This window comes from Marmota monax, unplaced genomic scaffold, assembly GCF_021218885.2.
Source record: "Marmota monax isolate L192 unplaced genomic scaffold, Marmota_monax_Labrador192_F-V1.1 WCK01_AAM20220418_F8-fsc00011, whole genome shotgun sequence".
Taxonomy (NCBI): domain Eukaryota; kingdom Metazoa; phylum Chordata; class Mammalia; order Rodentia; family Sciuridae; genus Marmota; species Marmota monax.
In genome coordinates, this window is record NW_026693082.1 from 20,774,789 (window position 1) to 20,799,323 (window position 24,535).

The 24,535-nt window shown below is 32.5% G+C and overlaps 1 protein-coding gene across 5 annotated transcripts in view; it reads left to right on the forward strand.

Moving 5' to 3' along the window:
• Zc3h13 (zinc finger CCCH-type containing 13) overlaps positions 1-24,535 on the forward strand; it is a 79,473-nt gene that overhangs the window by 34,714 nt on the left and 20,224 nt on the right. For 2 of the 5 annotated variants that reach the window (XM_058582581.1, XM_058582580.1), the window contains exons 8-13: positions 4,840-5,037; positions 10,480-10,790; positions 13,479-13,943; positions 19,014-19,205; positions 23,107-23,190; positions 23,544-24,093. In XM_058582581.1, coding sequence (XP_058438564.1) covers positions 4,840-5,037; positions 10,480-10,790; positions 13,479-13,943; positions 19,014-19,205; positions 23,107-23,190; positions 23,544-24,093 — 1,800 coding nt within the window. The remainder of the gene's footprint in view (positions 1-4,839; positions 5,038-10,479; positions 10,791-13,478; positions 13,944-19,013; positions 19,206-23,106; positions 23,191-23,543; positions 24,094-24,535) is intronic. The other 3 variants (XM_058582583.1, XM_046454109.2, XM_058582582.1) reach the window with 2 other exon arrangements.

The following is a 24,535-nucleotide window of genomic DNA, read 5'->3' on the forward strand; positions in this document are numbered from 1 at the left end:
ACACATTCATACACATTTTAATTCAGATACTCTAACCCATTAATTATACATGCTAACAGAGAAATCATAAAAGAACAATTTCTGTTCATTTATTATGCCATTTAAAAACTCAATAAAATTCAGATTCCTTAGATGACATTCATATTTTGATCTTTTTTTCTTGTCAATATTTTTGTTCAATCTTCCTCCTACTTACTATGTTTAAACTCAGTCCTTCAATCCCTAGCTTAAATTCTAAAATTTCTATTAAGTTTTCCTATTTCTCCTTACCAAACATCATTTTTATCGCTTTTGTATACCTATCAGATTTTGTTTATATCTTCCTCTTAATATTAATTGCCTTTGCATTGTATTTCAGCTATGACATATGTGTTTTACAACCTCTATTAAATTTAAGCTTCTTGAAAATTGGGATCTTGATGGTTCATTGTTCTAACTTCCCACAGTGCCTACTTTGCATAGAGCTTTGCATTGTAATAAGGCACTCAGTAAAGTTGACTTGATCCTCTTCTTTGTTCCTGGGATTAAATAAATATTGCAAAGGAATATGGAAGAAGTTGAATCAGAGAATGATGTGATCTACCCTACTTGCTCTCTATCTTATTGGCTAACTGATTATATTATTTCATCAATTCCATTCATATCTCCAATAAATTGCATATCAGAAATATGCCTTATTCATTTTATTATCCTTTCTTTTCATGAAATCTTTGAAAGTCTTTTCATAGAAAGTTGTAATAATTGTTTAGATGAGGGTTAGTTTCATCTTCATTTTATATTATCTCTCACACTGCTGTATTAGTGTATTGTCCTTTAATAAATATTGTCACATTGATTTAACTACTATATTTTTATATTCTATGTGTTGTTTACTTTAATATGCATCATTAATAATAACCCAGAATCGTCTGGAAAATAATACATTAAAAATACAAAGAATTTTCTCTCTTTCTCTCTCTGAAGATGGTCCACATGCTCCATTGAATTTCTATTCATAGCTTTACTCCAAAAGGTACCTTTTCACTCTGAGATCATTGGCATTCTTCCTTAAGTGTATCCGTTTTCCTAAATAAATTAGTATCTCTGGGAAAACAAGCAAACAAACAAAACATTAAATTAATTATAGCATTTCTTTAGGCAGTTCACATTGCCTGGAGAATATCAGTCAACTTTTAATTTCATTGCTAGATCATACTATAAACTGTTTGAAAACATATTAAGCACAAGTAAGGATTCGAATTTCAGTTAAAATTCAGCGAAGCATTTCACCCAGTGCCAGTAAGTCAGCCGAGGTGACAAATCAGATGAATAAACTCTTCCTTGGTCTTACTAGGTTATCGTATTGAATGGACAGATATAATTACTGACAAATTAAAACTCACATTTCTCCCTGAAAGCTGGTATTTTTCTTTGACATCCATTGTAAAATCTAGTATGATAGTTAAGATTTATCCTAAGATGTGAGAGTGATTTAAAAATCATAAATGTATTATCTAATCCGTCCATCTGCATTTTTAGCCTTAGTTTTTACTATGTAAATTTTTTACTTGTAGTTCTTTGTACAGAGAAATATAAAGGATGTCCAAAGCTGTTCAAAAGGAATGGGTTTTTTTGGCGGGGGGTGGGTAGAGAATCTAAAAATCATAGATGTATATAAGTATACTGTATACCACAAATAGTAATGGACTTGGTGCTACCTAGAATAATCATTCATTGACTTAAAAAATATTAAAAGATTCTTGTTGATTTCAGAATATGCAAAACCAATATTGGCCCTTTCAGTTGGAAAACGGTGCAGTGTAACATAATTGTGTTTTCCAACCACATGCTTTTAAACATAATGTGAAGAAATACTATACTTCAGGATTATGTTATAGAGCATTTGTCTACTCAAATAATAAATAAATTTTCCAAGGATAATCCTGGTTATAGTAATAGCTAAATCTCAATGTCAGTGGTTTAACACAACAGAAGTATTTCTTACTTAAGTGAAGTCAAAATGGTGATTTCTAATTAATAAGTGGTGTTCTGTGCTTGGAAATTTATTAACCTAGGCACCTTCAGACCTATGGCTCTATTTGCTTGGACTTTCAAGGAAACCAAAGAATGGAATGTACAAGGTTAAAAAAAAAAATGTTTTCTTTATTTAGCTTTGTAATTTACAGTTGCCTGGCATATGAAGTCCTTGAAATTGCTATACATCACTTCTGTTCACATTGCTTTGGTCATATTTTATTTGCTTGACCACACCTAATTTAAAAAAAGTCTAGATAGTATGGTTCAGCCCTGTGTGCCTAGGGGAAAAGTTTGGTAAATCTTCTATTATAGGCAGTAACATGAAAATAGTTAAAATTCCTCTCTCATTTTGTTTTTAATACAGATCCTAAAAGTGACTAGTTTTTGTCTTTAAAATGGAAAAATACTTAGAAATCTTAGGTATCTAACTTAATTATTAGATGCATAAGTAGTTTGAGCCATCTCATAAATATGTAATGAGATTTGTGGTTAATGTGGTTGTTGGCAGAGGGTAAGGGTAAAAAATAGATTTGGTAATCATATTTTAGTAATCTCTTACTTGCTTAAGTGGGTTGACCCTATCTGTGAAAGGAAATAAGGATAAGAACCAAGAGAGCTAAATTTTCAGAATGCTAAGTATAAGTTAGATGCTTTTATATTTTTTCAATCTTATTAGGAATTTTGAGGGTTGTACCGTTAATCTTTTTATATCTGAGGAATCTTGGTACTAGAGAACTCAAGGTAATAAAAAATAAGTTCTAGGATTTAGATATAGATCTTTATGTATAAATATCAATAGATAGTAAAATGAATAAACATTGAAAACTCACCAGATGTATGAAAGAAGGGCTATTTAAAAACTCAGTACAGGATTAAACACTCAGAGCAGATGGCTTACACAGAAATGTTAATACTTAAAACAGGAACAAATATAAGTAATAATTCATAAATTTCATTCAGTTTGAGAGTATATTATATTGGCATGATGAGAGCACTTGATCAAAAAATATCATTTTGGGAAAAATAAGATTATCAAACTAAAAATAGAATACTGAGATTGTCAAATTTAGAATTAGTAAAATGGTTACTATTTAAAAGTTACTGAATTTGAAGATAAGCTTAAGATATTAGAAAATAGGAGGATAGGAATGACAGGAATTTAATATGAAAGATCTAGGTGATGTAGTAACTAAATAATAGATGGGTCAGACAGGGAAATGGCAGTAAAAATAGATGAAATTGAGTAAACAACATGAAGTTTCATATTGGAACAGTATATTGAATACTGGAAAAAAAATATGTATTTTTTCTTTTTTTAAATATCTTGGCTTCGTTAAAAGTTTTTTTTCCAAGGAAGAGTTTTAAAAGTACCCCAACAGAAAAGCCAGGTCAGCTGTATGGAAAGAAAATGACTCTCTTTGGACTACTCATCTACAACACTAAATGTTATAGAGCTTTTAGGGAAAGGAATTTTGACATGAAGATCCTATTGTATTCAATTAAACTATTGTTCAGGAATGTGGCAAAGACAGCCATTTTGGGATGTATAGGGAACAAAGTTATACCACTTACATAAAATTACTTGAAGTCTATTCCACAAAATAAGTTACAAGTTGATTAAAGACTTAGATATGAAAGGCAAAATTCCATAATTTTAGGAGACCACCTTTTTGATCTAAAAGTTAGGAAAGATTTCTTGGAACAAGATTCAAAGATTTAAATAAATGTTTGCTAACAAATGCTTGGAATTTTATTTGTGGATGATATTGTGTTTCCTTTATGATGATCAAAACTTGGAAACCACCTGAAAAACAAATATGAAATTGATTAAATGTTATAGAGCATTTATCTATTCAAAGAAATTCTATACAATTAATAGCAATGATTACTTAAATCTACTTTTTGTTATAGAAAATGCCCATTCTATGTTCAATATAAAAAGATCTTACAAAGTACTATAATGGGATTTTCATGAGTATATATGTGTATGTAAGAAAGAAACAGAATAACATCCATTTTCAGTGGTAAAATAGTTGTGACCATCCTCTAAATGTGATTTGGAAATATTTTCTCCTATTCTGTTGGTTTCCTTTTTCACTCTGTTGATGGTATCCTTTAACACATGAAAACTTCTGTCTTTGATTACAGTCCCATTTGTCTATTTCTGCCTTTGTTACGTATACCTTAGTTGTCATAACCAAGAAATCATTTCCAAGTCCATTGTTAGGATGCTTTTCCTATTTTCTTCTAATTTTATAGTTTTAGATTTTACATTCAGATTTTAAATGAATTTTGTGTCAGTTTTTGTACATGATACAAGATAAAGTCTGACTTCATCTTTTTGCATGTGAATATCTAGTTTTAAATGAATATATAAAGAACCAAGGGAAGAATGTGGAAGCATATCAAAGCTGTAATTATTTTGGGATCGTAGAATTATAGGTGATTTTTATTTTCTTTAACTACTTTTTATATAAACTAAAAAAATACAATTTAAGCTTTTGTTTTATTTTACAATACTATTTCCTGTCCTTTTGTAATCACCTATAAAAGTCTCTTCCTGCTGTATCTCCATCTTTTCTCAGAACCTGTTATTTAAAATTACATACTAATAAGCAGCATTCACAAAATAAGTAACAAGCCAGTTCTTTGCGCCTTTCTGTGAGTTATTTTTTTTCCTCCCTATTGATTACTGGTATACAACATAGTAAAGAGCAAGTAATTGGAAGGAATGTTGGCATTTTTAAAAAGCACTTTTAAAAATATCAATTTGGCCTTACAGAAATATTTGAACCTCTAATGATAACTTTGTGTTACCTTTAGGAACTCAAAGAACAACCAAAGTAAAAAGAAAGGACCACGTACTCCTAGTCCACCCCCTCCTATACCAGAAGATATTGCTCTGGGTAAAAAATACAAAGAAAAATATAAAGTGAAAGACAGGATAGAAGAAAAACCTAGAGATGGAAAGGACAGAGGGCGGGATTTTGAAAGGCAAAGAGAAAAAAGAGAGAAACCAAGGTAAGTAGGATTGTATGTTTTTAACAATATGCTTTTATAGAATCTAAAGTATTTCCTTTTTAGGAGCTTTCAGGCATTATTGTAATGAGCCTTTAGTTTAGTTATCAGTGTGTGTATGTGTAGTAGTTCACACAGTTAGTCATGGATATTTCAATTTACATTAAATTTTAGAATTTTTAAATATTTTAATATGGTAAAAACATAAAAATTTACCCTTTTAGCCATTTTAAATGTATAGTTCAATAGTATTCAGTATGTAAACATTGTCAGGAAATAAATTTCCAAAAACTTTTACATCTTGTAAATCTAAAACTTTAAACTCACCAAGCAATAATTCCCCTTCTCTTTTTTCTCATAATCCCTGATAACCACCGTTCTCTCTTGTTTCTGTGAATTTTGATTGCTTTAATACTTTGTATAAGTAGAATCATATAGTATTTATCTTTTGGTGACTGTTTATTTCACTAATATCCTTAGGGTTCATCCAAATTATAGCATGTGACAGAATTTCCTTCCTTTTTAAGATTGAATATATTTCTTGTGGAATAAATTTTGTTTGTTCATTCATCCATTGATGGACATTTGGCTGTTGTGAATAGTACTGCTTTTACATGGGCCTGCAGATATCTCCTCAAGATCCTACTTTCAGTTCCTTTGGATATAAACCCAGAAGTAAGATTGCTAGGTCATATGATAATTATATTTTAAGTTTTTGAGAGACTTTCTTATTGTTTTCCATAGCAGTTATACCATTTTATACTTCCACAGAGAACAAATGTTCTGGTCTCTCCACATCCTAACCAACACTTATTATTTTGTGTATTTTTATAGTAACCATTCTAAAGAGTGTGAGGTAATAAATCATGATATTGATTTCCATTTCTCTGGTGATTAATGATATTGAACATTTTCTCAGAGATGAAATTCGAAAATATTTTCTTCCATTCTTATAAGTTTCCTTTTCACTCTGTAGATGATGTCCTTTAATACACAAAATTTTTTAAGTTTGATATAATCTCATTTATTTTTGCTTGTGGTTTCTATGGTGTAATAGTTAAGAAATCATTGACAGGTTCAATATATGAAGCTTTTCTACTTTGTTTTTCTCTAGGAATATTATATTTACTTTTCACATTTAGGTATTTAGTTCATTTGGGGTGAATTTTTGTAATGTGGTATTAGATAATGGTCCAACTTCATTCTTTTGTATGTGGATTTTTAGTTTGGGCATAATTATTTGTTGAAGTGGCTGTTCTTTCCCCTTTAATTGGTCTTCACATCCTTTAAAAAATGATCATATTTGGTTTATTTCTGAGTATTCTACACCATAGAACTACAAGGCTGTCTTTATGACAGTACCATACTTGATAAAATTATTGTAGCTCTTTAATACATTTTGAAATCAGTAAGTGCAAATCCCCCAACTTCATTCCTTTATTAAATTATTTTGGCTATTTGGGGGAGGGGAGACTTAAAGTTCCATGTAAATTTCAGGATGAATTTTTCTGTTTCTGCAAAGAAGGCCATTGGATTTTGATAGGAATTGTGTTGACTATAGATTGCTTTGGGTAGTGTGGATATTTTAATATTAAATCTTCTAAGCCATTAACACAGGATATCTTTCCTTTTATTTCTGTCTTTCTAAGTTTCTTTTAGCAGTGCTTTATAATTTTCATTGTACAGTCTGTCATCTCTTTATTTAGGTTTATCCCTATATAGTATTTTTAATGCTACCATGCGGGGAATTGTTTTCTTAATTTCCTTTTCAGATTTGTTCATTGTGGTGGGTAGAAACACAACTGTTTTTTTGTGTGTGTTGATTGTTCTGTAACATTGCCAAAGTTGTTTATTAGTTCTAGTAAAGTTTTATTTTGCTTATTTTTTTTAGAATCTAGAGTTTACTACATGTAAGATCTTGACATCTACAAACAGACCATTTAACTTTCCAATTTCAATGCCTTTTACTTCTTTTGAAAATTAATATAAATGTTCCAACATGATGTTGAATAGAAGTGTCAGGAAGAGGTATCCTTGCCTTGTTCCTGATCGTAGAGGAAAACCTTTCAGTCTTTTGTTCATTGAGAGGGATATTAGCTATGGGTTTTTCATAAATGGCCTTTTATTAAGTTGAGGTAGTTTCCTTATATTTCTAATTTGTTGATATTTTTAATCATTAAAAGGTGTTGAATTTCATCAGATGTTTTTGTGTATGTCAGTGCAGATGCCAAGTAGTCATTTTATTTTGTTAATGTTTCACAATGTTGAACCGCCTTTGCATTCCAGAAATAAATTCCATGTGGTCATTATGTGTGATCCTTCTTATATGCTGTTGAAATCAGTTTGCTAGTATTTTTTTGAGGGCTTCTGTATCAGTATTAATCAGGGATGAATATTTTCCTGGATCACAAGATTTATGAAATACTTAAATATTTGATAAGGAACACCCATTCCCTTGTTCATTTTTTATTAGTTTCCAAATTTATTTTTTCATGAAATTAATATTTCCTCAGGAAAAATGTAACTCTTTAGAGGGATCCTACTCACATTTTTGAGTTACAGTGTAATGAAAAATGCACAAACCTTGAAGTTACACAAATTGAAAAATTTTCCTGGTTTTGCCAATTACTTGATGTAAGACCCTGGACAAGATACTTGTTCTGCCTGAGCTTCTCTTTTACTTCAGCTGTAAAACATGCATAGTTTTATCTTATTGGGTTGAGGTCAGGATTAAATGAGGTAATAATTTAAGAAAATAAGATAAAGTGGTCAATAAATACATAGCTCTTCATCCTTCTGTTAGAAGAGCAATAACTTCAGGTGAACTAGAATTCTCTAGAATTGGCTGGTTTCTTCTAAGTGGAAATATTTTAATATATTTCTTTTATAATTTATAACCAGAGTACTTATAATTTTGATTAAATTTCAAGATAGTTTTATTGCTTAGTGACATCTTTTATATATGCAGAATGGGTATAGGTGTATGTCCAGTTAGACTCACATGCTTAATTTGATCCATCTTGTCTTGGTCATCAGGTCTTCTCTTTTCCTTATTCTCAGTCATTAGACATTTAGAAGACTAGTATCAAAGAGAAAAATGCAAAGGTATTTAAATTGAATCAACAATTTTCTGAAACTAAAAGAGTAAGAAGAAAACATGGTTAAAATGATGAAGCCATTACTTAGCAATATGTTAGTATATTGGCCTTAAATATTTGTGTGATCATCTCAAGTGTGAACTAAAGTTTTTTCTTTCATGTTATAGACAACAGGTTTGGATAAAAATATGATTGGACTGTAATTTTTTAAAAAGATACTATGAATAAACTTTTGGTTTTTGTATCCTGTAAATTAATCACCAAAGCCTATTATAGATATTCATGAAATAATTTTAAGTATATTCCAGAAATAAATTTTTAAGTATATTCCAGAAATTTAAAATATTCATTTATGGATAAGCCAGTCTTTATTAATTTACATATTTCCAAATTGACTACTACCTAACAAAAGTGAAACAGACAGTAAAGATTTTCCTGTTCAGTAGGATGCATTTGTTTGGCTATTGATCATAAATGGTTTTCTAGCTTTGGGTAAAAATCATTGAACATTTCTACTTGTATCTGTAAGTAAATAAATTTCTATTTATAGTCAGTTACATTTTAGTGGTTTATGGTTTATTATATTGAAAGAAATAAGTTTTTAAATAAAAGCTTAAAGCTTCAATTGAATGAACCATAACTAGTTGTTAAGACAAATGTAGTGTTCTAGATAGCAGATTTTTAGTTTTCAGTCAATTGTTATTGTAAAGGCATTTTTTTTATTTGCCTAAATTATTTTTCTGTAAATCCTTTTGAATATATTGGATTACTTTCCTGGCGTGTGTGCATGCACACACACGACAATTTATATAAATTAAAGAGGCATTATTTATAAACAGTTAGTATAGGGCAGTGTTTCTCAACTTAAGATCATTTGTTTTCCAGGGGACAGTTGACAATGTACCATTATTGTCACCACTCAGTGGGAGGGGTGCTGTTGAGTTGTCAGGGATACTGCTAAGCATCTTACAGTATACAGGACAGACTCCCAACACCTAAGAATTATCTGGTATAAAATGTCAATAGTACAGAGGTTGTTAAACCCTGGTTTAAGGTTAATAATGATTTTTCCACCATTACAGATATTAAAACATATTTATCATAGGCACTGAAGGTAATTCCAGAATACTTTGAATAGAATGTCAGAATTTTTTTGAATTCGCGTTTAGCTAATTGCTTTGAGAAATATGATATTTAGGTATGTGATGTCTAGAATGTTGTTTGTAAATGGTAGCATTCTTTTTTAGTTATTGCACAGATATGTGTACTTCATCTTGCTATCACACTCAGGTTATGGCATAACAGGCTCCAGGTGTAATTCAGATGTGTTTCACGGGGTTATAAGTTGTTCCTCTGGTAGCAGTGAAAGAAGACAATTTAGAACTGAGGAGGTCCTAGTTAAATAAGATTTATGTACTAAATCTCAGTTTGTGCTGCCCACAAATGAAGGCAGTTTATTTAAGATAAAGACAGTATACACTTTGTTGTCCTCTCATTAACCATAGGATTCTTTCACAGTCCTAAATGTCATCCCAGGCAGCACAGATTTGCTTTTTGTGGTTGGGGATAGTTTTCCTTTCCCCAGGGTCTTGAATTTACAAGCATTTTCACAGCTGCTTCCTACCTTGATCTTACTAGTATATTTTCTCTGTAGTTGTTTTTGAGTTTTCCCCCTCCGGGTACTTGTTTATACTATCAGATTATCAAAATGAATTCTTTACTTTAAGTTAGAGTAGGCAGTCTTCGCTCAGGGAGAACATTGCCTGGAAAAGTCAGTGTGCCTTGGCACACTTGGGAGAAAGGCACAGCATATTTCTTCTAAAGCTGTTACTTCCACTTATAAGTCAGTCACATCTTTTAAATAAAAGCAACTTATTTGTAATTTCAGAGTATTGTAAATTAAAATTTGTCTTATAATTATTACCAACACTTTTAGCTGCTGAGAGCCATAGCCAAGTAGGAATGACGCATGGCATTTTGGGTTGATAGGTGACCCTGCTCAGGGATTAGGGTGGCCCCGGGTTTAGGGTGGATCCTGCTGGGAATAGGGCGTAACTTGCTGCCTCAGGTGCCCGCTCCATTTTCGCGGGGTTCTGTGAGAATTGGTATGCAGAGCCCGGTGGAGGGAGTGTATTCCCAAGTAGTGCGTGTAGAGTGTCGGTGAGAGTTCGGGAATAAAGAGTTGCTGATTGAATCTGCAAGGCTTTGTGGTGGCTCGGTTATTTTGTGCCCAGCCAGACTGTGGCATTTAGCTTTAACTTTTATAGTCAGTTTTGTTTAAAGATATTCCTTTGGCTGGAATAGAAGGCTTTTGAACATTTTTTTTTAATGCTATTTTTCCATATAGATCTACTTCCCCATCAGGACAACATCATTCTCCTATATCTTCTAGACATCACTCATCATCCTCACAATCAGGATCATCTATTCAAAGACATTCTCCTTCTCCTCGTCGAAAAAGAACACCTTCACCATCTTACCAGCGGACTTTAACTCCATCTTTACGACGTTCTGCTTCTCCTTATCCTTCACATTGCTTGTCTTCTCCTCAGCGAAAGCCAAGTCCTTCAAGACATCGCTCTCCAATGAGAGAGAAAGGGAGGCATGATCATGAACGAACTTCACAGTCACACGATCGGCGTCATGAAAGGAGGGAAGGTATACACTGTACTTCAGCTTGCTTTTTCTTTTTTTTTCAAGAGTTCTTTTAATTAAAAACAATTTCTTACTGAAAATTGGACATCTATATTTATTGTTGTAATAAGGTATGGAGGAAGATATTTAGTTTTGTAATATGAAGGCTAGTGTTCTTAAGGGCAACAGGAAATGCTCAAAGACATAGGGATGTTAAGTATTAAGTGTGCACAAGTGGCATTTATAGGTATGCTAAGTTGGTGAGCTGTGTGTGTATTTTTGCCCATCTAAATTTTGGTATGTCCATTTCAGTTAACTATATGTTTTTAAAAATCAAGAAGTAAAGGGAAGAAGAATAGCAAATCAGGGAGCAGAGTTTAAAAGCATTGAAAGCGTTTTGATAAAGGGACCAGGGCTGGGGAAAACTTTTAGAATGTCAGTGCAACCAAGTCATTGCATTGACTTTCTAGATGTAAATCAAAATAAAAAAGTAAGCATGAGCTGAGGGTATAGCTCATTGGTAGAACTCTTTTCTAGAATGTGTGAGGCTCTGAATTCAATCCCAGCACTTCAAAGAAGGAAGTAAGCAAAGCAGTTTTACTTTCTAAATTCCTGAGAATTATATTAATGTTAGATATGCAACTCCATACTCAAGCTGTCATCCCTTTGTATACTTCTTGTTTAAGCTTCCTTTCCTTATTTAACTTCTTCTGAGTTAGTTTTTGAACATAGTAAGGTTTTAGGAAATACTTGCAACAACATTTCTGTTTAACATGCATTTTATATCTCTCTGTTCGAGTACATTATAGAAGTCTCCTGTAAATGATATTAATAGTTATGTTCTTTGTATCAACAGTGCAAGCAGTATTCACTCAAAATCTTTTACCCAGAAAAAATAGTGGATATGTAGGTAGAGACAGAGAAAGTATCTATTTTGTAGAATTAATTATTATGTACATGATTATAGAACCAGAACAGTACAACAGTGTATATGGAACATTGTATATGCTATATTTATAGAACTCATGATGGAAGCTTCCATACAATGTTTATGGAAAATTGGTAAGTTGGGAAAATTTACTTATACCTATTAATTTAAATAAAATTTAACAACTAGATTTGACCAAGAATATAGTATATATTTATGACTACTTATTAAATGAAAACTTGTCATTATTATTAAACATACTAATGAAGGGAAAATAATATCAGTCGAGTCTCATGGGAATGCTTTTTTGGTAGAAAGAATTGCTTATGGAAGAATCCTTTGTAAAGAGGATATTTCTTTAATCTTTTATAGAAAGAAGAGATTTAGCAAATGATTCTTCCTCTTTATTTAGATGTCATTTTCTGAAATAAGGATGATTTCAGTAGAAGGATGGGGAGATAAAGAATGAAATTAATAATTACATATATTTGTAAAGACTGATGGCAGTATCATGAAACCAGGAGTCTGGTATAAGTGGACACATTTTAAGGGACAGTTGGTATTGGAAGAGGAGTAGAAATCATAGTTTTGTGAAGAAAAAGATGGAAATATATCAGATCCTTACCCATTGCTTCTGTCTTTAGCATTTGTAAATATAGGTATATGGACAAAGGCATTGGCAAAGGAGTTTGGGTATTGAGTAAGGCTTTGAGGATTATTTGAGAGTTCCTTGAAAGAGATTATGGACCCAGCCAGCAAGGACAATAAAAGGAATAAATTTATAATGTTTTAGGCATAAGTCTGCTATAGTTGCTAGAATAGCGTCAGATTGTTGACAGTTTCAGAATATAGGAACAACTTGCAAAAGAGTCTGATTAAAAAGGGCAGAATTTATTCTTTGTGGTTCTTGTTAATATTTTAACTGCCTATCAGATTTATGTTTATAATCATCTTATACCTTTTCTAGGCATGTCTAAATAGTGGCTTATAATCTTTGCGAATTTTCATGAGGTATGAGATATCTAAGCTTTGGGCCTGTATTAATTCATATATAAAATAACAAAGTTGGTTTAAATAAACATTGAGGTCCTTTTTTTTTTGTGGTGCTGGGGATTGAACCCAGGGCTTTGTGCATGTGAGACAAGCACTCTACCTGCTGAGCTATATGTCCAGTCCTTGTAGTCTATTTTTTAAAAATGAGGTGTTTTTTTCTGTGATATATCAGAAAACACTTAAATAGAGGAAATTTTAGAAATGGTCACACCCACAAGTATCATACCATTGAGCAGCTCAGGAAAAGAGTGAAGAACAGTACTCTTTGCCAGCAGCTAACTGAGCCACTCTAGTGCTTAAATAAATTTGAGGTGGTCATAATGTATTTTAAATCTAGCCTAATATCCAGTAGATATAATTAAAGTCACTGTGCACCTCTGGATCTAAAATTGTTTCTAAAAAAAAAAAAAAGCAATGAGAGGAAAGGAGATTTACTTATTTGTTTCAGTCGCTTAGGATCTATAAGTATTGTTAAATTGGGGTGGGGACCTTCATGTTCACCATTTATCCAGTTAAGAATGTAGCTATCAAATCTTTAATTAAATTATCTTTTGGATTTTAGCATATAAATAGTTTTAATTTTAAACTATTTAAAACATTCACCTGTTTTCTCCTTTTCTTTCTGCAAAGTATATATTACTCTTGTAATAAAGCTCTAATTAAATATATTGTCTAGTTTTTTGAAACTTTGGGAAAAAAATTACAGTTGATTTCTACAATTGTGTTAACAGAGACTAGAGGCAAAAGGGATAGAGAAAAGGACACAAGAGAAGAACGAGAATATGAACAGGATCAGAGCTCTTCTAGAGACCACAGAGATGAAAGAGAACCTCGAGATGGTCGAGACCGTCGTGATACCAGAGACACTAGAGACCGCAGGGAACTCAGAGACTCCAGAGACATCCGGGACTCAAGGGAGATGAGGGATTACAGCAGAGATAGTAAAGAGAGCCGTGATCCCAGAGATTCTCGGTCCACTCGTGATGCCCATGACTATAGGGACCGTGAAGGTCGAGATACTCATCGAAAAGAGGATACATATCAGGAAGAATCACGGAGTTATGGCAGAAATCACTTAAGAGAAGAAAGTTCTCGTACTGAAATAAGGAATGATTCCAGAAATGAGTCTCGAAGTGAAATTAGGAATGACCGGATGGGCAGAAGTAGGGGGAGAGGTCCAGAGTTACCTGAAAAGGGTAAGGTTTTTGACTTATCTGTGAACTTTATCTTGTATATTTATATAGAAAGCATTAAATCTCCTACAATTTCTCTTCTAAATATATTATTTTTTTATGTTCATTGTTATCTTTTGTCAAGATAATTTTTGCGATCTTCCCTATAAATCCATCTAGGAATCGTTAAAGTAGTGAAACATACTGTTTAGATTATAGACCATGTGATTGTGTTTTATCCAGTCATGCCTTCCATCTTGATTAGTATGGAACACTAAGAAAATTACTATCAAGCAAAATAGTAGAATTATAAGGAAGTATTTCCCAATAAAGTAGTGTATGGATGATAAAATGATCATTAGAAAAGAGTCAAAATTGTGAGTTTTTAAAACTGATGACATTCAGAAATGACTGATTTATATATTCTCTAGTATTTGCACTTGCTTTAGAACATCTCATATCAGGATCTTGAGCCATTTTTCTTGCCTAAAAATCATTTACCATCACCCACATGACCTAAATATTATTTATCATGGTCTCCAAACTACTGAGATTTAATTAGATTTGACCTTTCTTCATCCACCTCTTTACCTTCTCCACAGACCACCACCGCAGAACTCTCATCACTTGTATTCTTTCCATTGGTTTGTTGGTCTAACCCTGGTTAGTATTATTGCTTCACATTTAAGTGTTGAAGGGCCCAAAAGTTCTTCATAATTAATCTTTTCTTGACACTTTGTTTTTTCTTATAAGTTTTAGAAAACAGTTTCTAATTTTATGAAAAACTATTAATTTTTATTTAAATGTATTAAGGTTGTTGATTTATACCTTTTTCTGTTAAGGTTTTACATATATTTTATTGCCGGTTACTATTTTTGTTGCCATTATAAATGCTACTTTAAAAAATTTTTAAAGTTAGAGTATTTTTTAACTAATGCATTCACCTGGTTCAAAATTTCAAATGTATAGAAAGATACATAATGAAAAGCCTTTCTCCTTTTTGCCTCTCACCACTCTTACCAACTTTGTGTTTTTCCTTTCCAAAACATTTGACATAAGCAAATATGTATATCCATTCATTTTCCCCTCTAGGTTAACAAAAGTAAATTTTAAAATTTTTGTTGAAAAGTAAAACCTATATTATTCTGGATCCTGCTATTTTCACTTAATAAAAATATTATGAAATGATATCTTTCACCACAGTAAACAATTACTTCTTTATTTTGGCACATAGTCTCTATTGTAGGATATATAATAAAGTTCACAAGTATACATTGATGGATGTTTAATTTCTCTAATCTTTTTCAGAAAGTGCGCTAGTGAATAATTGTGTGTCTCCCTAAATGGAGTCTTTTAAAACATTTTCTAATGTTTATTTCTGGTACTTGGGAATAGTAATTGATATTTATATATTAGTCTTGGATTTAAGTGTTGTTGCTGTATTTTCCTAATACATCTAATTAAATTCTTTTAACAAATATACCTGGGAACAGACAGATTTGGCTCTTCATTTCTGATTATAATTTGTTTTCTCTCAATTATCTACTGAACATCTCCAGCAATGCAGTATTGAATATAAACAGAATGGGCTTCTTTTGCTTTGTTTCAGATTTTTAAGGATTGTTCCTAGTATCAAGTGTGGTGTTTGCAGGTGTTTTTTTTTTTTTTTTTAACAGATGTTTTTATTGTGCTAAGGATTCTCCTGATTACCCAATTTAATTAACAATTTCTATCACTGTTAATTTTTTGTCTTGAGAATATCATATAGTTTGTTGATATATTTTGTTATTTCACATGTTAGTGTTTTTAAAGTTTGCAGCTGTCCTTGCATTCCTGAGATACATTCAATTTTGTCATTTTTTTAAGGTTCTAGAATGAGTTTGTTAAAAATTTAATTTTGAATTAAATATTTATGTTTTTAATTGAGGTTGGCATACCATCAATGGTATAGTGATAAATGTTTAACAACTGACTCTTCAGAAGAAAAGTCTTGACTTGCCTTTTGACAGTTCTCATGGTGTAAATAATTTCTACCATGGAAGATTTCAAGCTACTAACATGAGGTCATGTGGAGTTGGGAAGAGATATCCACAGCTCTCCCTGGTTAGCCATTATGAACCAGTTCTAGCAAACCACTGCAGATTTTTCCTTATATTGTCCTTCTTTGGGTGGGGCTCAAAAAGTTATATTAGCTATATATAACGTGTTGCTTCTTTTTTTGGAACAGTTTAATTATGTGTCCTTCAAAAGTTAAGTAACATTTGTCAGATGGTTAGCGCTTTCTCCACCAAATGAGTTTCTCTAATAGTTATAGATTTGTATAGATTTTCTTTTTGTTCTTGAAGCAATTCTAGTAAGTTTCCCCTGCCCTAGGAAATTTGTTCTTTTTTTTTTTTGGTGCCAGGGATTGAACCCAGGGGCATTCAACCACTGAGCCACATTCTCAGTCCTCTTTATATTTTATTTTGAGACAGGGTCTCACTAAGTTGCTTAGGATCCCTCACTGAGTTGTTGGGGCTGGCTTTGATTATGTGATTCTCCTGCCTTAGCCTCCCTAGCCTCTGGAATTATAGGTGAGCGCCACTGTGCCTGGCTGTTTTCAGATTTTTGATACAAAGATGTTCCTAAATATATTTTATAAGATCTCTGTTGTATCTATGGTCATATTCCTTTATTTTTCCCTTGTTCGGTCCTGCCAGAGATTTGTCTGTGTAGAGTCTTTTCAGAAAACTAATATTTGGCCTTGTTTATATTCCTTTATATTTCTTTTGTTATATTTCATTAACTTTTGTTATGTTTTACTCTTTTATGAAAAATATAGTATTTCTATTAGTACCCATTCTAAACACTTTGTGAATTTTAATGATTTCTTCTTTGACTCATAAATTAAGTAGAAGTTGGATTTTACATTTCCAGTCAGGCTTTTAATAAGTCCCTTCCTTCCATGTTAATTGTTGTCAGGTAAACACTGATGTCAGTTCTTTGGTATGATTGTTAAATCTTATTTTGTGGCTCAGGAGTTCAGTATTTATAAGTATTCTGCATGTACTTACACTTGTAATGGTAGGATGTAAAGCATATTTCTAAGATCAGGTTTGTTAATACTTTCAAATATACATCTAATTTTTTGAAGTCTGATTGTTATGTCTTTACAGAAAAGTGAACTAAGTCTTCTATCATTTAGAAATGTGTGGATTTGTCAGTTTATTGTAGTTTGATAGGTTTTTAATTTAAATATTTTGAGGCCTTGCTATTACAAAAGGCTATTTTACTGGCTGCTCTCTTGTTGGTGTGTATTTGATAAATCTTTTTCCATCCTTTTAACCTTTATGGGTTGTTTTAAATGTTACTCTAAGCAACATATAGTTATTAGACATATGTTGATTTTCTTCATTGAATCTTTCTTGATTCTTAACTTTCCTTCAATATTTTACCTTTTCAGTCAGTGTTTTCCCTTCTGAGTCATACCCTCAAGACTTATCTTTGTAATATTTTTCTTAATTGCCTCTAATCTGATTTTTAACCTTTCGTTCCTAGGTTTATATATAGCTCTTTTGTTATCTTTAAAAGTGTTTCAAATTTATTCTCCCTGGTCTTTAATTATTAAAATATTCTTTGGAGATATTTAGATTATTAAAATGCCTTATTACATTATTTAGAGTTATGCTGTGATTATTTTAGGGCTCCAGGCCTGTTACATGTAAATTGTGTGTGTTTGTATATGAGTGTGCATGTATGTCTGTGTACACCTTGGGGAAGCGCCATCTGCATTTGTTTTAAAAGATGTGTAGGATTTCCTCAGTTATAGATAGGAATTGTTGATTGTTGCTTTGGGTGGGTTGGCTTTTCATGGAAAAAAGTTAGAATAAGTTCATCTTTTCCTATTTTTCTGATCTATGGTAATTCTATGAAATTGAAGGCAGAACCCTCCAGAGTTTTTGCCAAGTATGTTCGAATGATGGGATGTACAGGCATTACAAAGAAATGTACAAGAAATCTCTGTATACCCACCCTCTAGCTTTCACAATGTTTACATCTTACAATCTATGGTAAAACTAAGAAATTAACATTTGTAGAATCCGTAGGACTTCTTCAGAATTCTCTAATTAAACATTTATTCTGTGTGTGTGTGTCTATGTAGTTCAGTCACATGAGTAGCACTGTATTGACTTACCCGAACTCAAAATACTCAGCTGATCTAGACACAACAGCATGCACCTCTAGTCCCAGCTACAGGAGTGTGAGGTCAGCCTGGGCAACATAGTGAGACTCTGTGATTTAAAAAAAAAAAAAAAATCCACTGTAACCTTATAAAATTCCATTGTGTTACTCCAGTGTATTCACATCCATATTCCCACATCCTTCCCATCCCCTGTCCCTGGCTCCTGACAACCTGTGTTATGTCTTGTATCTTATGTTATATCATGAATGTTTCATAAATGGAATCATGCTGTATGTATCCTGCTGACACTGGCTTTTTCACTTAACATAATGTTGTCATTCAAGTTGTTGTATGTAGTGATAGTGTGTTTTTTATTATTGCTGAATATTGTTCTCCTTACTATCATTTGTTTAACCATTCACCACTTAGAGATATTTGGGTACTTTCTAGTTGGGGCTATTCTGAATCAAGTTACTTGTGAACATTCTTTTTCTACATCCTTGAATAAAAGTTTGCAGTTATCACTTTATGTTGCAAAGGACCGTGATTCTATTTGGAATATTTTCACTATAAACTATAATTTAAACAATAACATTCCTATTTATTTAATTATTTTCATGATATTTTTATGAATTAGATATGAAAAAAATCATTTTCACTTTGTTGTTTTCTGCATTAAGTCAGTCTTACTTTGTTTCTATTATAGGACTTATTTTCAGAGAGGGAACACTGGAACTTATCTTACTGTAGTCAGTTATTGAACAGTTTAGGTTTCTGATATACTGCTTAGTGTTCTTTAAAAAATGAATACCACATTTTGGAATACCAAAAAAAAAAAAAATTAGTGTTTTTTTAGGAAAAAGGATTGTGACTGACAAACTTGTTGAATATTGTTTATGTGTTAAATAGTTGTGTGAATATCCTTTGTTTAGGAAGTCGAGGCTCGAGAGGTTCTCAAATTGATAGTCACAGTAGTAGTAGCAACTATCATGACAGCTGGGAAACTCGGAGTAGCTATCCTGAAAGAGATAGATATCTGGAAAGAGACAACAGAGATCAAGCAAGGGATTCTTCCTTTGAGAGAAGACACGGAGAGAGAGATCGTCGCGACAACAGAGATCGAGGTTTGTCAAACAGAATTTTATTATATAGTAACCAACTTCTATAAAGAAAACTGTTTTTAAAATGGTTATCAATTTACTTTTTGTGAATATTGATTTACTTTTTAATGTAAAGTGTCTTTTAAGATATGTGCTTGATGATCATTTGAAGCTATTTATTCATATAGTCTTTGTTGAATTGCTGTTGGAGGGATTATGTAAATAGACAGCTATCAGTACCTCAGGCAGCAAAGTATAAGAATGGGGGGAGGCTCTATTGCATGTTTCTCATCTTAACCAAATTGCTCACAACTCTTTTAAAAGTGTAGGTGATTAGAGCCATCCCAGGCAGTTCTGATTCAGGAAATACCTAAATCTTCAACTAAGGATCCTGCCTACTTACTCATTAGCTGTGATCAATAGAGTCTTATAAGGAATGTGAAAGAGGAACAAGGAAAGAGATAGGGCTAGAGATTGTTCAGTGAAACATTTTGTTTATAGTCTGTTCTGAAAATATATAATATTTGCTCTGGTTAATTTATATTCTTAGCTGTCGTAAGTTAAAGTTTTCCATTAATTAGATGATCTCTTAAAACTCAATTTTGAAACTGAATTACTAGGAAGCCCTTAAGGGTTGTAAGCACTTTCTTTAGCATGCTTTTATTGCCTGTACATGTTAGGACCTTTAAACATTTAAAATCTGAAGAAGGTCTCACTTATCTTGGCTGATTTCTAAAGTAAAGTTTGCTATAATGCTGAGATTAAAATAGTATGCAATTTTGTGGACCAGAAGATTGAATATTGGTGCTTTAGTGTGGGTTGAATCAAAAAACTATCTTCCTATATTGATATGGGTGGTAATAGAAGGAGAGCAAAGTCTCTAAGACATCATCTACTTTTGGGATAAGATTAGACACAGGAGAGTTGGTTGGGTTGTTTGTTAAAGGTAAGCCCAGTGCACTTGGTTTAAAAGATGTGTAGGATTTCCTCAACTATAGATAGGGTTGGAGTTTATACGTTTTGTGTTTCTGAAATTGTTTCTTCCTTAGCTCTTTGACAACCTTTCTTCACTGTGTCCTGGTACTTTATTTCTGTTTTCACATCCTAGCTCAGGTTTTTCCTCATTTCATGCCTAAATTCTATAGGAAGATTTGGTTTCAATCTTGTGTTTAGTTTAACCACACATATTAAGCTTTTACTAGGTGTCAGAAACTTTGATAGTTACTTTAAATATATATTTTTAGCTTAATTTTTACAACGTCCCTGTGAGTGTGTGTGTGTGTGTATATATACACATATATATGTATATATATGTGTATATATACACATATATATGTATATATAGATATATATATGATAAAATAATCCATGTTTCACAGTTAAGAGATTAGATCTAAGAGAAGTTAAGTTACCAGTATTACAGGAAGGAAATTTCAAAGCTGGAATTCAAACTCTGGTCTTCTGACTACAAGTCCAGTTATCTTTCTGATTTATTTTAGTATAACTACTTCAGTGAATATCAAATGTATGATTAAAAGAGAAACCTATTTTTGAGGTTAATGATATATTCTGTGCCTTTAGTACCCATGCCAGGCACTTTGCTAATATATAATAGTTCTTTCCTTATAGAACTTAAAGTGGGGCAGAGAGGTGGGGATTCTCCCTCTCCTCGCTAAAATAACTGATTATTGAGGTTATCAAGGAAACAAACAGTAGCCCCAGATAGAAATAAAGAATAAGAGAACCTGTTGTGTAGTGTTTATGAACAACTTGAAAAAAAAATTATGTAGAGGCATAAATGCAAGAGAAGTAGCTAGTTTTTCAAAGACAAAAAGCATCCCATGAAAAGAGCAGGTGTAATGCTCTGAGGTGGGAAATAGCCCGACATGTCTTAGAATTAGAAAGAAGACTAATGTGGCTAAAGTATAGTGAGTAGTAGGGGATTCATAGAGGTTAAGGGTAGAGATATACACAAGTACTTTGTTCTGTCCTCAGAAATTTAAATCTTTCCTTTAGATCTGACCTTCACAGTCTAGTACAAATAGACAACTAAAATATAATTGTTAGTGCTATGTAAACTTCTATGAGAAGACAAAGGACCAAACAGAATTCCAAGAAAGGTGCTTTAATTAGGAAGAGGACGTCTGAATTAGGGCCTTCAGAATATTTAAGTTTGCTAGAAGGAATAATGGAAAAAGTATTTTCCAGCAGAGGTGCAACATAAGCAGACACACAGGACTAAAAGAATCATATGCTTTGGAGGAATAAAGAATTATGTTGTGAGGTTGGAGTAGAGGTATGTTATGATTAGTAGGGAAGGAAAGCAGCCAGGGAAGAGGACTGATAAGACACTATATAGACCAGGTTGTAAATGACCTAATAAGTCAGGCTAAACATTTTGAATTCAGTTGCTTTTCACTGTGTATAAGATAACTGCTTTTAAGCAGATGGAACAAATAGAGTTTTCATCAAAAACATATTAAGTATCTGGGGAAAAACTGAAGGCAAAGATAGACTGTTGATAACATAATCATCTGAGAAGAGCTGATCAAGGTCTGAGTTAATATAGTAACTGTAGAGATAGTGAAAGGAAAAGAAAGATTCTAGAAATGAAATTGATAGTATTTGGGGTATGGCAATATTTGGATAATTCAAAAGTTGCCAGCTGTAATTAATAGATTTGTTGTTACTTAAGAAATATGTGAAGAAAGCACATCTTTTAAGAACATATTTTGGAAGATAGTTTAGACATGTTAAGAGTGGTGCTCTTGTATTCTTTCCATTTTCCTTTGAAATTAGGGACATTGCCATTTTGTATGTGAGAATAAAGGTTTTATCTGCCTAGAAAGTGTCTGAGTAGTCTATTCCCTGACATTCCTTTATTCAGAAATTTCAAATATGAATTAATGTAAGTTGCAGTATTAAATGTTTCAGGTTATTTGTAATTATGATTTTGATTATGATCCCCAAATCAGGAATTTAGACAATCTAAAACATAGATATATAACAATAGAACCACTTTAATTTAAATTAGTTTCAGCAAAAATAAAAAGATTTAGGAAAAATTGATTTTCTAGTCCTAAAGTCCTAATGCATCTACCATCTCTGTAACTGGCAAGTCACCAAAATCACTTTTGGACCATAATTTATGTTTTTTAAGAAGAAAGACAAGAAAAGACTATATAAGATTTCATTTTTTTCTTCTAGCTTTAAAATTCCTTTTTATTCTGAATCTAACCTCCAAATAGTAACTATGCATAATCTTTTCATAGTGTTAAGGAATTTAAGCTACTATATTAACTCCTTCTCTGGAAATATTCCAAAATTTTTCTGCTTAATAAGTTGATGTTAGATGTTTCACTTACCAATCCATTGGACATAGTATAGTTTGATCTTCATTGATTAATCGTTAGACATATTTGTATGGCACAGAAGTAGAAACATCTCAATAGCCTAGATTATGCCACAGTATTTGCTTTAAACATGGCTCTGGGGAAAAGTTGATGCCATCCTTTTATACATTTTTTGATCCCAGACTAATTAATTTTATTGCTCAAGTGGTTATTTAAGCAGCGTGTATTCATTTCTCTGTGTTTGTGTGATTTGTGTGTAGATTGGAAAAAATATATAAAATGTGATTGAGATTATCATTTAACATTTTAGGACAACAACTTTTTATCTGAGTATTCATTTATATGATTAAATAAAACTTTTATTAGCAGTTAGGTAATTATAAATATATATCACTGATATGAAACACTTTTTACATTTGATTGTTCCAAGATTGTTAGCCTTCAGTACCCTTAATTCTAGTTTAGTTTGTTCTACAATATTTTCCTCACATAATAGCTGCACTTTGATGTGTATATATTTTGGCCTGAAATTAGAGGTGTGACTTACGAGGGAAATTTTTTTTTTCCTTCAGCTCCTATGTTCTACACCTCCTGCTGCCCCTATCCTTTGCCACCAGTGTTCTCAGGTCCTGCTGGGGGGACAGAGAAGATCAGAGGTGAAGGGTAGAGATGGCAGAAAGCGGGGTTGGAGCAGTGGGCTGGAGGTAGGGTAGGGAGCATGCAGAGAAAGATCAAAGGTGGATAAGTGGGAGGGTGTTGGGGGTTGATGGGGAGCAGAAAACATGGTAGTTAGAGGGAAATTGAAAATATATTTAAGAAAATAATTTTTAAAGGTCTAGGGGTGATTAATATTTGGATGATTAAATTTAAAGTAAATATAGAACTTGATTTATAATTTGTTGCCACTGTGACCCATATATACACAGATAAAATTTAAGATTTGCCATGCTGTATAACCTATAGGTTATCTATTAAATTAATCACTGACAAAACTTGATTTTCATTGTAGATCAAAGACCAAGCTCACCAATTCGACATCAGGGAAGGAATGACGAGCTTGAGCGTGATGAAAGAAGAGAGGAACGAAGAGTAGACAGAGTGGATGATAGAAGAGATGAAAGGGCTAGAGAGAGAGATAGGGAACGAGACAGGGAGCGGGAGAGAGAGAGGGAACGTGAACGAGATCGGGAAAGAGAAAAAGAAAGAGAACTAGAAAGAGAGCGTGCTAGGGAACGGGAGAGAGAAAGAGAAAGAGAAAAGGAGAGAGAACGTGAAAGAGAGAGAGACCGCGATCATGACCGAGAGAGGGAAAGAGAGAGGGAGCGAGACAGGGAAAAAGAACGGGAGCGAGAAAGAGAAGAAAGAGAGAGGGAGAGAGAGCGAGAACGGGAAAGAGAGAGAGAACGGGAACGAGAAAGAGCAAGAGAAAGGGATAAAGAACGAGAACGTCAGCGGGATTGGGAAGAAAAGGACAAGGGACGAGATGACCGTAGAGAAAAGCGAGAAGATATTCGAGAAGATCGCAATCCGAGAGATGGACATGATGAGAGAAAATCAAAGTAAGAATGATATGAATCAATTTTAGAAAGTTCATTTCAGTAAAGAATTCATAAGTTTCATTTAATGCTTTTCAGTGTTCCCTTAATTTTCTATTAAATCTTGTCTTCTCTTTTTGTGAGTCAAATTTATTATATACAAATAAAATGGTGTAAATTCTCTAATTATCTAGAAAATAATTTTTTATTTTATATTTTAATCCAGGGTCTATAATTAATCTGTAATAATTTGTTTAGAAGCTGGGTAATATATAAAGAAAACAAGCTTATTTAGCTCAGAGACTTGTGTGTGCAAGATCAAGCAACCCTATTTGTTCAACATCTGGTGAGGGCTCCCTTGGCTGTATTAAAACATGGTGAAGAAACAGAACAGGCCAAGTGAAAGATTGGCCTGGCTCTGAGCCGACTCATTCTGAGAGACCAGCATTAATCCCTTTCAAGGGCA